Here is a 15,564-nt window from a genome sequence, read left to right on the forward strand (position 1 = left end):
CCCGGGCCTGCCTCGCTCCCTCTTTGAGTTTCCAAATCACACCCACTGAAGACGCCCATGCACGCCCTCCTCACCTCCCACGAGGCCTTTCGTGTCATCTTCGAGCATACGTGGTCTCCCTCCCCGGCCACTCGCACGTAGGCTGAATACGGCCCAGCGGGTGACCCGGTTCCCCCCACACGTCTCGCAGCCCAGTTGTCGTTCAGCCGTGTGAGCTGGGCTCCTCTGCTTGTACCCCAGGGTCGTGCACGCAAGAGGCGCCCCGTAGCCATTGCTCAGATTAGGCTTTTATTACTTAACAGAGACTAATACACGGTAAGTTAAATGAACCACGTTGCAGTAGATTGATACGGTATATAGCTGGTCGTCATGTACTGTCTGTGCGACTGGTCAGGTTTAGCCACTGACGGAAGTCTTTTGTCTCTAGGTCTTTCTGGATACAAGGATGCTGGTCATGGCATCGCAGAAAGTGCGGCCCTCAGACCACAGTGGTGCTGCCACTGCAAAGTGGTTATTCTGGGCAGCGGCGTGAGGAAGTCGGTCAGAGACCTGGCCTTTGTGAACAAGGTATGTGAGTGTGGGTGTGGGTGGGTGTCGGTGTGGGTGTCCCCGCCCCCGCCGGCCGCCTGGGCAGGGCCCTGCTCCCGCACCCATGGGACATCCGTTGCGGGAAGGAGCCTCCACATATGTTCCTTGTGCTTAAGCTTAAAACCAGATTACCGCAGCTGGCTGTTACGGTGGACGCTGTTAGAACGGCGTGTTTTTAAGTTCAGTGAAATATGGAAAGTAAAGTTTATTTCTGTAAATGCATCTTTGTGGCGAAATCATTACATGCTAAATATCAGCTCGCAGTTATCTGTGTACTTCTAAGGTGGCTACTTTTCACTTGTAGCAGAACATAAAAACCAACTCTGTAAAGATCTTGTTTCTGTTAACTGTTGACTTGTTGAGCTCCCCCCACATTTCTCATTGCTTTTCAGGATTTCCGAGAAAGCTCCAGTAGGGTGGAAAAGGACATTGTCTTCTGCAGTAACAACTGCTTTGTTCTCTATTCGTCAGCTGCCCAAGCAAAAAACTCGGAGAGCAAGGTAAAACTCGGCCGTCTCCATCTGTGCGGAGGAGCTTGCATGTCTGGGGATGTGCCCCAGCCCCACGCAGAGCTCTCCCGGGGAGTGGGAGCAGGTGCCACTCACCTGCTTGGTAGCCAGGTTGAGAAAGAGCAACTGGTCCAGGTTGTTGTTGCCGGTTAAATAAGTTTAGCTTCTTTGGCAAGAGCGGGTAGATCTGAATTATGTCTTAAAAGTTCAGAATTGAGTAAAACCCTAATACTAAAATCCGAAATCTTATTTAATTACAAATAATTTAATTACAGCTATGAAAGATTGCTGTATTGATTTTTATCCCAATGGCAAAACCTGTTCACAAACACATTTGGAAGCTCTTCATGTATTCTGGGGGGAAAGTGCCTCTCTCATGCTGCGGTGGGAAAGGCCTGCTTGCTTTTGTGTGGTTCTCTGAGTGCGTCTGGGTGTGAAGGTGACGCGGACGACGTGAAGGGTGGTTTTCCCAAGTGCAGTAAGTTTAGACGTTAAACTGTATCTGCCTAGATGAGAGAAGGAATTGGTTTTGGTTTTGTTTTTTCACCAAATAATTTTTGAAGGGGTACGCAGTGCCTGGCTGCTTCTGGACTTTATGTGAGGCTTATCTTTTTTCAGAACCACATAGGAAGGGGTGTGTGAGGAGAGGCTGTGGGTTTGCTCTTCGACTTGTTTGTGACACTTTGAATCCAAAGAGAAACTAAGGGAGCTTCTCTCTCAGCACAGCCCTTTCACCAGCTGGATCCCAACCCCCCGCCTCTGAGAAAAGTTCACTCACTGTGCCCCGTTTGCTGGCAGGGGACGTCTTCCCCTCCCTCACGCGTCTGCCAACTAACTAAGCCTGAGATTAACAAACGGGAATTTCGGAGGGTGGGGTGAGCTTGTGAGAGAGAGAGTGAGCTGAAGTTGCGTCGTGTAAATTCAGCGGGCACTGACAGTACTGATTTTTCTGGCTCTATTATGGTTTGCAAGTGAGTGTCCATGGAAGCTTAAGCAAAATACGCTGTCCCTGTTGCTCTGTAAATACTGGACATTGAGCACCGACTCGTGCTGCCCCAAAAGTCCTCGCCACTCAGGTTCAGAGCCCCAGCCGAAGACGGTCAGAACCCTGTTGCTCGTTTTGCCTTGTTCTAGTGCCAGTTGCTGCTCGGGCTCTTGAATGCCTTGTTTTCGTGCTTCTCTTTATTGCTCAGGACTGCATGGCTTCGTTGCCACAGTCACCGGTCAGAGAGACGCCTTCCAGAGCCTTCCATCAGTACAGCACCAACATCTCCACTTTGGATGTGCGTTGTCTGCCGCAGTTCCAGGAGGCAGCTTCGCCCCCCGCGTCGCCTCCCATCACGTTCCCTCCTGCTTTTGAGGCCGCCCAGGTCGAGGCAAAGCCCGATGAGCTGAAAGTCACCGTCAAGTTAAAGCCTCGGCTGAGGACCGTCCACGGCGGCTTGGAGGACTGCCGGCCGAGCGCTAAGAAGTGGCGGGGCATGAAGTGGAAGAAGTGGAGCATCCACATCGTGGTCCCCAAGGGGGCGTTCCGACCCCCCTGCGAGGAGGAGATCGATGAGTTTCTGAAGAAACTGGGCACGTCCCTGAAGCCCGACCCTGTGCCCAAAGACTATCGGAAGTGCTGCTTCTGCCACGAAGAAGGCGACGGCCTGACAGACGGGCCGGCCCGGCTGCTCAACCTCGACTTGGACCTGTGGGTGCACCTGAACTGCGCGCTGTGGTCCACCGAGGTCTACGAGACCCAGGCCGGCGCCCTGATCAACGTCGAGCTCGCCCTCAGGCGCGGCCTGCAGATGAAGTGTGTCTTCTGCCACAAGATGGGGGCCACCAGCGGCTGCCACCGATTTCGATGCACCAACAGTTACCACTTCACCTGCGCCGTGAAAGCGCAGTGCATGTTCTTCCGAGACAAAACCACGCTGTGCCCCGTGCACAAGCCAAAGGGGGTCCACGAGCAGGAGCTGAGCTCCTTCGCCGTCTTCAGGCGGGTCTACGTGCAGCGCGACGAGGTGCGGCAGATCGCCAGCATCGTGCAGCGGGGGGAGCGCGACCACACCTTCCGAGTGGGCAGCCTCATCTTCCACACCATCGGCCAGCTGCTCCCGCAGCAGATGCAGGCCTTCCACTCGGCCAAGGCGCTCTTCCCCGTGGGCTACGAGGCCAGCCGGCTCTACTGGAGCACGCGCTACGCCAACCGGCGCTGCCGCTACCTGTGCTCCATCGAGGAGAAGGACGGGCGCCCCGTGTTCGTGATCAGGATCGTGGAGCACGGCCACGAAGACCTGGTCCTGAGCGACACGTCGCCGAAAGGTGAGGCCCCGCTTGGACGCTGGGCAGGGCTGGTCACTCCAGGGCGGGGTGCCTGAGCGTTTGCCGTCCGTCCCCCTGGGTGCCTTCTCCTAGTTCTCATCCTTTATAGCAGCAGGGCCCGGGGGCTTCACTTGGAAACGCCAGTCAGTCCTGACGTCTTTGTGTTGTCGTCTCTCGCGGTCTTTGCCACCCTGTTTCCCAAACACGTGCTGGACTTGCTCCAAGTCAGGGTGTATACCCCAGCAGAGTGTGTGAAGCGAGCAGGTGAGGCACTTCTTGGTAGAAGTTGCCTGTCGCTTACCCTGGCGTTCTCTTGTCAGTGGCACCTAGAAGGTGGGAACCGTGTTTAAAGCACAGTATGTGTGTTGTCTCAGGTATATCGGATAGTACTTTTTCTGTGTGTGTGGCTGCACCTGAGACGTGTGGAGGTTGCGGTTGTGACCTGTGCCACCTCTGTGATGGCGCCTGTCCTTAACCTGCTGCACCACACGGGAACTCCGGGAGCCTCAGATCTTAAACACGTGTAGAGTCAGAAAACAGGCACATACAGTTTTGGCCTCTGGGGTTAAGCCTGGATTGTCATTTTTACGGGTGTACAATGTATTGTCCAACTGCTTTTCTAAAATTTAGTTTTTAAGTGTATGAACATGTTCTAAAGATAATCGCTGCGTTCCTGCTGTGGCTCAGCTGGTGAAGGACCAGGTGTTGTCTCTGGCAGTACGGGTTCGATCGGCACAGGGGGTTAAGGGTCTGGTGTTGCCACAGCTGTGGTGTGGGTCGCAGATGTGGCTCGGATTCGACCCTGGCCCAGGCACTTCGTATGCCATGGGTCTGGCTGATAAGGAAAATAAATGAAAGGAAGATAATGCCAATGGGAATAGAAATTTCAATATTTCAATTTAATGCTGAGAGGAAAGGACGTATTTATTGATGCTACTTAATTGGACTAATCATTTGAAAATCTAATACGCAGCTTGGCCAACATGAAAGTGAGTTAACTACCTACGTGAGTTTCAGTTACATTAAAGGATCTTCCCACTTTTCCTTAATGTAACATATCGTTTCCTCCCAAACTTCATCAGGTTTTTTTGTTTGTTTGTTTGTTTTGGGGGGTGGGCTTTTTTTAGGGCTGTGCCCACAGCATATAGAGGTTCCCAGGCTGGGGGTCGAATCGGAGCCACAGCTGCAGGCCTGTACCACAGCCACAGCAACACCAGGCCCGAGCTGCATCTGTGACCTACACCACAGCTCACGGAAACGCCGGATCCTTAGCCCCCTGAGTGAGGCCAGGGATCAGACCTGTGCCATCACAGATACTGGTTGGATTCTTAAGCCACTGAGCCACAACGGCAACTCCAATCAGGTCTTTAAAAAGGCTGCCATCTGATCAGCAGGCAACAGCGGGCATGTTAAGAGCGCTGCTCTCTGGCTTTACATGGGCCTGGTCGGTCTCTTTTGCCCTTTTGCTTGGATGCCGCCTCCTGTTTTCCTCACTGTTCTGCTAAGAGCAAGTGTGTCACCAAAAAAATTCTTTTTTGTCCATATGTAGGTGTCTGGGATAAAATTTTGGAGCCTGTGGCATGTGTGAGAAAAAAATCTGAAATGCTCCAGCTTTTCCCAGCCTATTTAAAAGGAGAGGATCTGTTCGGCTTGACGGTCTCTGCAGTGGCGCGGATCGCCGAATCAGTGAGTGCCCGGGCGCGTGTGACCTGGGGGTCGCTGTCCTCTTGCACAGCTCAGCACCGAGCCCTTAGGTTCCCGGCCCTCCAAGGTGGTGGCTTTGCCGGAGATGAACTCCTGTCTCTTAAAGAAATCGAGGCCTCCAGGAGGTGGGAGACCCCGTGGATGTCTGTGTTCGTGCTCCCTCAGTGGCGCGGGTCGCAGATCTAGTGTCAGTGCAGGGGAAGGACACCAGCGCTGTTGTCCCGGGTTCCCCGGGCTTGGGAGGCCCCGCGGGAGGCGGGTGCGCCCACCCTGCACCCGGCGTCCTGGGCTTGGTCACCGAGGACAGGTGGGTTTCAGGAGCCCATCTTCTCTGATGCCTCCTCCTAATAAGCCTGTGAGATCACACTCTTGTTTGCCAGTCGGCACCCAGTGCTTCTGGAAAATTGCATGATTACAAGGCATTGTTTTCCAGAAGGAAGTCACGCATGGGTTTTCTTCGGAGAAGGAGAGGCCCCTGGGGCCCTGGGTACAGTACCAGCTGCTTGGTTTGGTGGAGACCTGCCTGGACCATACAGAGCTGTTACGTCTCCAGGGGACTGTGTCCCCGGACGTACAGCCTAGGAAAGTCCAGAGACAGAGTAGCCTAAGTGACCACTGTCCTCCCAGGGCCCTGGCAGCGATGAGCCCATCACAGTCAGCTTCTGGTGCAGGCTGCTGTGTTAGCAAGTTAGAGGAGCGTCCTGTAACCAGCAGCTTGAAAATGTCGACAAGTTAGGTGTTCCTATCGTGGCTCAGTGGGTTAAGAACCCAGCTAGTATCCATGAGGACACGGGTTCAATCCCTGGCCTTGCTCAGTGGGTTCAGGATCCAACATTGCCGTGAGCAGTGGTGTAGACCGGCGGCTGCAGCTCTGATTCGACCCCTAGCCTGGGAACCTCCATACGCCAAGGGCGCGGCCCTAAAAAGACAAAAAGAAAACAAACACTTGAGCAGTGATTCGAGCGAGGCCATCCTTGGGCCGCCCAGGTTCCCTGTGGTCTCGGTCGGATGAGTGACCCCTGCGTTATCTGCCTTCTTTCCAGCTCCCTGGGGTTGAGGCGTGTGAAAACTACACCTTCCGGTACGGCCGCAACCCGCTCATGGAGCTTCCTCTTGCCGTCAACCCCACAGGTTGTGCCCGTTCTGAACCTAAAATGAGTGCCCATGTCAAGAGGTTTGTGTTAAGGTATTTTGTTTTAACTTCACATAGTACAGCCCAGGGTTTCTAGGCGTATTAGTGGTTTTCTGTGCTGGATTTGTCTGCTGCTTACAAACCCTGCTGTCTCTGGCTGTGTCCGTGCCGCCCGCCTCGGAGGCCCCGCCGTGTGGCTCTGCTAGGCGGCTTTGCGTGTGTCCCTCCCTGAGCACTCGAACCAGCCTGGCCCGGGGCCTCCCGCAGGGGTCGCTTCAGTTTTCCTCTGTTTCCTCCTGCCGGCTGCCGCGTCCGCAGGCCTCACACCCTGAACAGCACCAGCACGTCCAAGTCCTTCCAGAGCACCGTCACCGGGGAGCTGAACGCGCCCTACAGCAAGCAGTTTGTCCACTCCAAGTCGTCCCAGTACCGCAAGATGAAGACCGAGTGGAAGTCGAACGTGTACCTGGCCCGGTCTCGGATTCAGGTGAGGGCAGCTGCGGCTCCGGGGAGAGGGGGTGGCCGGCGCGAGAGGAGTCCCCGTGGGGCCGGCTTGTGGCTCGCCTGCCATACCGCCGCCACCTCCTTGGGTCCCGCTGAGCTCACAGGGGGCAGGGACCGTGGACGTTCCACCCACCGGCTCTGTGGCGCCTTCCCCAGAGCTATTTGAAGGCCCTTGTGAAGGATACAGATGCCACGATTTTCCAAAGGTGCCCAGTTTTGGAAGTTACCCTTTGGGAGCCTTCTTTTCATCTTCTGATGGATTGCGGCCTGCGGCATAGCCGTCTAAGCCCCGAGAGCCTCCCTGTGCTCCCCCTTCCTACGAGCGGCCCAGGACCCAGACGGCTGCCCACCACTCCCTTAGGACGGAACCACGAGGCCCTCCTCCTCCTGGTCCCTGAGCCCCGCAGCTGCCCACTGGTCCTGGGCGTTAGCCTCCTCACCCTCAGATCCAAAGCGTCCAGGGATTCGGTTGCCTTCTATTCTGAAAAGTCCTCTCAAAAGCTGGCCGCCCTGCCGTCTGCTCTGCCGGCCCATCTCACCTGTAGGCAGCTGCGCGGGCCTGCCTGTCTCTATCTATCGGAAGCCAGGTGTAGACCTGAGCTGCTCTCCAGAGCTGAACTCACTCAGGTGCCCCTTCCTCCACCCTGAAGGGATCCCCTCTGGATTCTTGATATTTGCTCTTTTCACCAAAATGAGCCTGCGTTGGGATCCTTTTTATTTGTTCCTTTCCTCACTTGATGAGCCCTTTCAACCTGAAGCAGCATGACCTTGAGCAGGTCTGGGAATTGGTTTTGCATTTGTTCTTGTCCACGTTTGACCTCTGTTTGGCTCCATACGCAAAATCGGACCCTGAAGCCTGGGATCCCAGCCCGTGGGCACCAGCACTGCCTGGGGCTTTGCAGGGTTGGGGGCCCAGCCTCACTGAATCTGGCCCCCGAGGTGGGGCCCATGGTGGGTTTTGGTGCAGCCCAACCAGAGAAGGTTGCCTGTGCTGTGGCCTTGTCCTCTGCTTTGCATCTCTCTATCTGACGTCTTTGTGTCACACATACGATGCTGGCCTGGTCTGTCTGCCGCTGCCTCCAGAATGGAGGCTCTGAGATTCCCGGGAGATGGGGTCCAGCTCTGCTCCCGGCAGGGGTGTTTCCTCGGTTCAGCTGCTTCTCTTTTCGAAGGTTTCCAGACATCCCTTCTGAGCACGCATTAGCCATCCTGTTCCTGGGTGTGGGTGTCAGCCCCTGACTTCCGTGCAAGTGGTTTCACAGCTGCCTTGTCGAGTCTGTCATCCTTAGCCTGAAGCACTTTGCAGGGTTTTGGGTGTTTGGCCGTCTTTTTCCTTCCTCCCTCCACCCCCCTCCCAGGTAGCCATGTCAGTGACCTGGTGCAGAGCCTGTATTTTTGCCACGCTACTCTCTTGCAGGTACACACACAGCTATGTGCGTGTGTAAAAGTGGGGTCACATTCTCTATAATTTTCTGCGTCCCTTTTTTCACCAACACACAGACTCCTTGTTCACCTGGCTCTCACCCCGATGTCGACAGTGTTGATGAGCTGTGATTAAACAAACAGCTCCACTGCTGATGAGCATCTTACTTTGTTTACAGTTATTTTTTTAACCTAAACAGACTGTTGCCATCAGCATCTTGTACAGATATCCCTGTGTATTCGATGGCATCACTCCTGTGGGGAGTTTGCCCCAAAGTGAGATTTCTGCATGTACGTTCGCTGTTCATTTTAGTGGCCATTGCCTGTTCTCTAGAAAGGCTGTTGTCACACGCGTCTTCCTGTAGTGTTCACCGTGGGGGCTGTTTCTTATTCTCCCGTTTGCAGTGTTAACACCCTTTTGTGTTTTCGCCAGCCTCCGAAGCACAGACCCCGCCACTGTTGCCTCAGCTGCAACTTGTAGTGTTTGCCCTTGGGGTGTGCTCTCGTGTGAACTGCGTTCACGTCCTGTTTCTGTTTTTCAGTTTACGAGAACTTGTATGATTGGGCAAAGGATACTTTGTGGAGGAATTTCTCACATAGTCAAACATGCATGCTTTTCTGTAGCTTCTCTTCTTGGCTCAGGCTATAGTGTACATGTATCGTCTCTTAATTTTTTTTCTTTTAAGAATTGTATATTTTATGTTTAAGAAATTTTTTTTTTCCATTGATGATGCAGTTACCATTTAGTAATCTATAACCCAGCCATATTAAACTCAGTTTTAATGACCACCAAACCGCGGTACCTGAAGTGTTGGTGTGTACTTGGGGCAGTTTGGATTCTGTTTGTTTCCACTGATCTTCTTGTCTCTTACACCAAACTCTATTGATGTCCATACAGTTTCCTTTTGTGTGTTCTGGTTTTTGTTCACAACTGCATCACCTCTGGGACTGAAGAGACAAACTGCATAAATGTTTTTTCCAGGAGATAATTCAGTTCACATACCAAATCTCCTAACAGCAGCCCCGTACTGGGTGCTCCAGGTCGTGCTTGATGAGGCTTGTCAGTTTCGGTTGAGAAATGCAGGAGCTGCAGGTAGAGCGATCCTCATACTTAGCCCTCGGTCTGCTTTGTAAGTTTACTGTTATGTCAGGTCCTTTTAGAAATAGCAGTGGAGGCCTTCCCTTTGTGGCTCAGCAGTTGACGAACTCGAGTATGTATCCATGAGGATGCAGTCTCGATCCCTGGCCTCGCTCAGTGGGTTAAGGATCTGGCATTGCCATGAGCTGTGGTGTAGGCCGCAGACGCGGCTCAGATCCCACGTTGCTGTGGCTGTGGTGTAGGCCGGCAGTTGTAATTCTGATTTGACCCCGAGCCTGGGAACTTCCACACGCCAAGGATGCGGCTCTAAAAAGGAAAAAAGAAAGAAAGAAATAGCGGGCTCTCACTCAGCGAGCTATTCCGTATAAGGTAGGACATCCGGATGCAAGCGCTCGACTGGGCAGCAGTGTGGCTTGTTCACACGCCTCCGAGTTGAGTGCAAGAAAGACACAGAAACGAGGCACGGATCGCATCGCTCTGCGCGGTAAGGCCGCTGGTGCTGCGGTCAGTGGACAAGATCTGGTCGCTTCGGGTGAAGGGCTTCTGTGGCCCGGGGCGGGGGAGGCGGCACAGGCCCGAGTCCCCGGGGCGGCCGCGGTGCTGAGCCCCTGGTGCCGTCCGCAGGGGCTGGGCCTCTACGCCGCCCGGGACATCGAGAAGCACACCATGGTCATCGAGTACATCGGGACCATCATCCGGAACGAGGTCGCCAACAGGAAGGAGAAGCTCTACGAGTCGCAGGTGAGCGTGGGCGGCCCCGCGCCCCGCAGCCGGCCGGTTCCATCCGAACGAGACCCGCACCTGGGTGTCCTTGGACTTTCCTCTGGTTTCCCCTGCCGGTCTCGTCCTTTGGGGTCAATGCTGTCCTTTGCAAGGTCGTAGCTGTGGATGGACGGGCCCGGCCTCGTGAGCAGCCTCCCAGCGCCTGGAGAGGGACGGGCTGGTGGGCTGCCCGGGGTGGCGGGTCCACGTCCGGCGGAGCGGGCTCTGACCTCTTTCTCTTTCAGAACCGAGGCGTGTACATGTTCCGCATGGACAACGACCACGTCATCGACGCCACGCTCACAGGAGGGCCTGCGAGGTGAGGCTTGGGCTCGAGCGCCCGTGGCTCTCTGTGGTCCGTCAGTGTTGAGAGTCGTTGGAGAGACGCCCTCACGGAAAGAGTCTTTGGTTGAAATTGTACCCTCTTCTGTCAGTGGGCAAATAGAAATGTCATTAGGAAAAAGGTCTCTCTGGGAGCTGAAAGCTTCTTAAAGCATCTTCCAGTTGCTTTACGGCAAGTCGTTTTCTGAAACGGTGGCTTTGCAGGTACATCAACCATTCATGTGCACCTAACTGTGTGGCTGAAGTGGTGACTTTCGAGAGAGGACACAAAATCATCATCAGCTCCAGTCGGAGAATCCAGAAAGGAGAGGAGGTGAGCGTGGAGGTTGTGCGTGCGTGTGTGTGTGATTTTCCAGCCCTGTGGGCGGCAGTTCGCTCCTGCACACTTTAACGTGCTCTGGTTCGCGATCCTTTGTTGCTGGAAAAGCCCTCCTGGTGGTCGGGCCCTGCGCCCCGGTCGTGTCTCACCTCGCGGCCCTCCTGGGCCTTGGCTCCCCTTGATCCCAGCCTGGCATTTGGGTCAGTAACCCGCCTTTAACAGCTGTGCCCATCCTCAAGCTGGTGGCCGAAGAGCATCACGGGATCCCTGCCTCTGGTTCCCGGGAGCTGGCAGCTCTGGCGAGGTCCCCGTGGCAGCACGTTCAGGGGTGCCCGTGGCTGCCGGTCACCCCCGCTCACACTTAGGACCAGCCCGGGCTCACAGGGGCTCCCGAACATGTCTTGAGGCAGTTCGGCTCCTTCGTTATTTTTCGTTTCTCCCCTTGGGCCTCGCAGAGTGCTCTGGTCCAGCGGGGCCCCTGTGAGGTTGTTAGTCTGTCGCCTCGGTTGACATTTCCCGACGCTGTCTCAGTCGTGATCAGCACACGTTGGGCGGTGCCGCGTCCAGGGACACACACCCGCCGAGCCCTGCGGGTTCTGTGGGGCCTGAGGGTCTTCACCTGTTGGGGCCTCAGAGCCTTGGGATTATTCTTGTATTGGGGGGCCTCTCTTGGGGATGTGCTTTTTAAGGCAAGAACGGACACCCAGGGCCCCTTTCGCGCATCTCCATCTCCTGGTGAGCAGAGAGGAGAAAGTAGTGAGGTCCCCTCGTGGTGGCCGTGACCCCTGGTGAGGGGCACGCGGAGGCCCTCGGGCTCCAGGCCCCGGCCCGCCCGGGCATCTGCGGCGGGAACACCCTCCCCCGCGGCTGCATTTGACCGCAGAGGGGACCGTGGCCTGGTTGCGGCGGGAGCGGCTCTGCCGCAGCTGCAGGGACAGCGGCGCCGCACGGGCCCGCGAGCCCCTCGGCGGTGTCCGCTTTCCCGGGGGCGCCTACCCCGTGGGCTCCCGCGGGCGCGGGCAGGGATGCGGGCAGGGCCGCGAGGACGGAGCGGGTTTGTGGGCCTGAGAAGACGCTCTCACGGGAGCAGATTCGGGGGAGGAAGGTGTCGTCCGCGGCCCCTGCGGGCCTGGCGCCCGCTCGGCGGGGAGGGGCTGGCTTCTGGGCCTTCGGGGTCCCCGGGAGGCGCGCGGCCAGGTCCCTCGCGCCCCGGCCTTGCTGACGCTGTGTCTTTGCCGTGGGCAGCTTTGCTATGACTATAAGTTTGACTTTGAGGACGACCAGCACAAGATCCCCTGTCACTGTGGCGCCGTGAACTGCCGGAAGTGGATGAACTGAGTGCATATTCCCGGCTGTCTCAGAGGGCGGCTTGTCCCTAGGAAGAAGCGATTCACACACCATTTGAATTTCGCAGACGGAAAGGTGTTTTTGTTTTCTGTTTGATGACTTTTCGAAAACTAGCTTCTGGGCGTCGCGATGGCCTCAGCCGGTCGGTCGGTCGGTCGGTCAGTCGGTCGGTCAGTCGGTCAGTCAGTCGGTCGGTCAGTCGGTCGGTCGGGTGGAGGCACCTGCAGAGAGCAGAGCGAAGCAGCAGCTTCCCCGGGGGCTGGGGCTAGAGCGGAACCCCAGAAGGGTCCAGCACTTTTTGTTTCTTTTGCTTTCTTTTTCCTTTTCGTGGGTGGGTTTTGTTTTGGTCTCTCTTTTTCTTTCTTCTTTCTCTTCTTTTTTTTAAATTTTAGTCTCATTAAGGAGAAACTTTTACTGGGGCAAAGAGCCGATGGCTGCCCTGCCCCAGGGCGGGGGCCTTCCTATGAATGTAAGACTGAAATCACCAGCGAAAGGGAGTCGTCCTAAGTGCTGGCCACGGCCTTATTTGCAAAAGGGGCAGGCCCTCTAATTTAAAGTGTTTTTAAATAAAGTAGACACCACTGAACAAGGAATGTACTGAAATGACTTCCTTAGGGATAGAGCTAAGGGATAATAACTTGCACTAAAATACATTTAAATACTTGATTCCATGAGTCAGTTTATTGTAGTTTTTGATTTCTGTAAAATAAGAGAAACTTTTTGTATTTATTATTGAATAAGTGAATGAAGCTATTTTTAAATAAAAGTTAGAAGAAAGCCAAGCTGCTGCTGTTACCTGCAAAACTAACAAACCTGTTACTTTGTACAAATATGTAAATATTTTGAGAAAAAATTACAGTATAAAAATAGTTATTGACCAAATGCTACCAGGCTCTGCAGCAGCTCGGGTGCTTATAAAATGTTCATAGGGGTGTTACAATATAATTTTGTTATTAAATATGCCATTATAATTATGTAATAACCAAAATTTCAACCTAGAGTGTTTGGGGTTTTTTGCAAATTATGATCTATTAGTACTTAATTGTTTTCTACACCTTACTTCTGACAGAACGGAGTGTATGCTATGACTACAACTTTTATAGCCGTTTTGGTAATTTAAACTAACTTTTTCATATTATATTGCTGCATCCCTACTTCTTCAGTCAGGTTTTTTTGTGCTTACAATTTGTGATAACTGTGAATAACTGCTTAAAAATACACCCAAATGGAGGCTGAATTTTTCTTCAGCAAAAGTAGTTTTGATTAGAACCTTGTTTCAAGCCACAAAAAATCATGTAAAACATTGCTAGGATCATGTAGCAGGAACTGAAATCTAACTCCATAGCCTTCTATTTAACACAAAAATTTGAAAAAGAAAAAAAAAAAAGACGAGACGTGATTATGCTTGCAGCTGCAGGACCCGGCAGTAGCAGCTGCAGGACCCGGCAGTAGCAGCTGCAGGACCCGGCAGTAGGGTCTTGGAAGGTGTAGTTTTAAAAGGTGTTGGTAGGAACTGTTTGTTTACATTTCTTTGATAAAAAAACACTGTTTTGTGTTTGCTTGTAGAAACTTAATCAGCATTTTGAACCAGGTTAGCTTTTTATTTTGTACTTAAACTTCTGGTACTGACACTTCGCAGGCTGAGTATAAAATGAAGTTTTCGTGTGCACAATTCAAGTGGGCTGTAAGCTGTCGGTATGTTCAGTGATGCAGTTCTGAACTTGTAATGTATATGGCATGATGTATTTTTATCTTACAGAATAAATCAATTGTATATATTTTTCTCTTGATAAATAGCTGTATGAAATTTGTTTCTTGAATATTTTTCTTCTCTTGTACAATATTCTGACATCCTACCAGTATTTGTCCTCGGGTTTTTGTTCTGTTTTCTGTTCTGTATAATAGTATCTAATGTTGGCAAAAATTGAATTTTTTGAAGTATACAGAGTGTTATGGGTTTTGGAATTTGTGGACACAGATTTAGAAGATCACCATTTACAAATAAAATATTTTACATCTACGGCCGCTGCTCGGGTCTCTGTTCCCCGCCCCACTGTCCTTTCGGGACCCCTGTGCGCCGTCAGCTCGGATCTTTTCAGGTGGAAAGTTGCGGGTGTTGACCGCCGCCCAAGTCAAAAACAGTCCCCCGCCTGCCTGTTCCCTTGTTTGTCTTTTTAGGCTCCCACCCGCAGCACGTGGAGGTTCCCAGGCTGGGGGTCCAATCGGAGCTGCCGCTGCCGGCCTCCACCCCGGACCGGAGCCGCCTCTGCGACCTACACCACAGCCCACGGCAGCACAGGACGCTGAGCCCACTGAGGGAGGCCAGGGACCGAACCCGCACCCTCCTGGCTCCCAGTGGGATTCGTGGCCGCTGCGCCAGGATGGGAGCTCCCCCTTGTTTGAAGGCGTCCTTATTTACTCGCTGAATGTAGGGCTTGGATTTGTGTGTGTGTGAGTGTGTGAAGCAGCCCCCACACACACTCACACACTCTGATGCTTCTCACGTGGCGTGTATCTGACATTTACGGGGCTTTCAACCGCTCAGAAGCCCGGTTGTGGAGCCGCTCCCCGTGGGCCGCGGGGGCCGCTCCTCTCGCCCTCGGACTCTCGAGGCAGGAAGCCTCAGCCGCGCTGCCCGGGGCCGCTCTCCGCCCGGATGCCCTCCTGCCCCGCGCGTCCCACACCCGGGCATCCAGGGGCTGCGGGACACAGGAGGGCCCTGCGTGGCGAGGGCCCGTCACTCCACCGCTCCGGGGCCGCGGAGGGGCGGGAGCAGCAGGTGCCGGCCCGAGCCTGCTGGTCGCTGGAGTCGCCGAGCTTGCCCTGTCCTGGGGCGATGACAACAGCCCTGGTTTTTCAGGCGAAAATTGGCGGGGGGGGGGAGGTTGGGGGCTCAGGAGGGGCCCCGAGTCCCGGCACAGGGGGTCGTGGCCGCACCAGGCGCCGAGCGCGGGCAGGAAGGAGCCGCGTGAGGAGGCGCCGAGGTCCTGAGCTCCCCGCTCCACAGCCCCTCCGCCGTCCGCCTCCCAACACCCGAGGCCGCCGCCTCCGCCCCCAGCGCCTGGCGCCTGCTCCGCTGCGCCTGCGCCCGCCGCCCCCGCGTCCCCTCTGCCCCTTGTGGGCTCGCCCGCAGCAGCTCTGAAACGACAGGCGCTCCAGCTCTTTTCTGTTTAAATACATAGGAAGTGAGTCCATCTCGGGTTGGCGCTAACCCTTTTGCGATCACCACAAAGAAGGACGCTGGGCTGAGAGCGCGTCTGGGGGAGGCGGCGGCGGGCAGCCTGCTCCTGCCACGAAGCCACGCACGACCACACACCCCTCATCTGTGGTTCCATAAGGTTCTCGATACTAATGTGATCTGCTGAAAGGGAACCCGCTTGTACTTGAGGCGAACCGAGCTCCCTCTCCCTAAGGTCCGGTCTCCCACGGCTCCGCGCAGCGCAGGGTCCCCTGGCGCCTCCTCCACGCAGAGGCTGCGGAGGCCTCCAGGGTCGGGCTCCTCTGTTCCGGAGGACACGTCGTC

At 54.7% G+C, this 15,564-nt stretch overlaps 1 protein-coding gene across 6 annotated transcripts in view; it reads left to right on the forward strand.

The window, feature by feature from the left end:
* KMT2C (lysine methyltransferase 2C) overlaps positions 1-14,061 on the forward strand; it is a 286,669-nt gene extending 272,608 nt beyond the window's left edge. For 5 of the 6 annotated variants that reach the window (XM_047762929.1, XM_047762930.1, XM_047762932.1 and 2 more), the window contains 10 exons: positions 428-567; positions 981-1,088; positions 2,291-3,410; positions 4,960-5,096; positions 6,158-6,300; positions 6,565-6,733; positions 9,896-10,012; positions 10,279-10,352; positions 10,580-10,688; positions 11,940-14,061. In XM_047762929.1, coding sequence (XP_047618885.1) covers positions 428-567; positions 981-1,088; positions 2,291-3,410; positions 4,960-5,096; positions 6,158-6,300; positions 6,565-6,733; positions 9,896-10,012; positions 10,279-10,352; positions 10,580-10,688; positions 11,940-12,032 — 2,210 coding nt within the window. In that variant the 3' untranslated portion in view covers positions 12,033-14,061. The remainder of the gene's footprint in view (positions 1-427; positions 568-980; positions 1,089-2,290; positions 3,411-4,959; positions 5,097-6,157; positions 6,301-6,564; positions 6,734-9,895; positions 10,013-10,278; positions 10,353-10,579; positions 10,689-11,939) is intronic. The other variant, XM_047762935.1, reaches the window with a different exon arrangement.
* Positions 14,062-15,564: the final 1,503 nt, after the last annotated feature.

Source organism: Phacochoerus africanus, chromosome 16, assembly GCF_016906955.1.
Source record: "Phacochoerus africanus isolate WHEZ1 chromosome 16, ROS_Pafr_v1, whole genome shotgun sequence".
Lineage (NCBI taxonomy): Eukaryota > Metazoa > Chordata > Mammalia > Artiodactyla > Suidae > Phacochoerus > Phacochoerus africanus.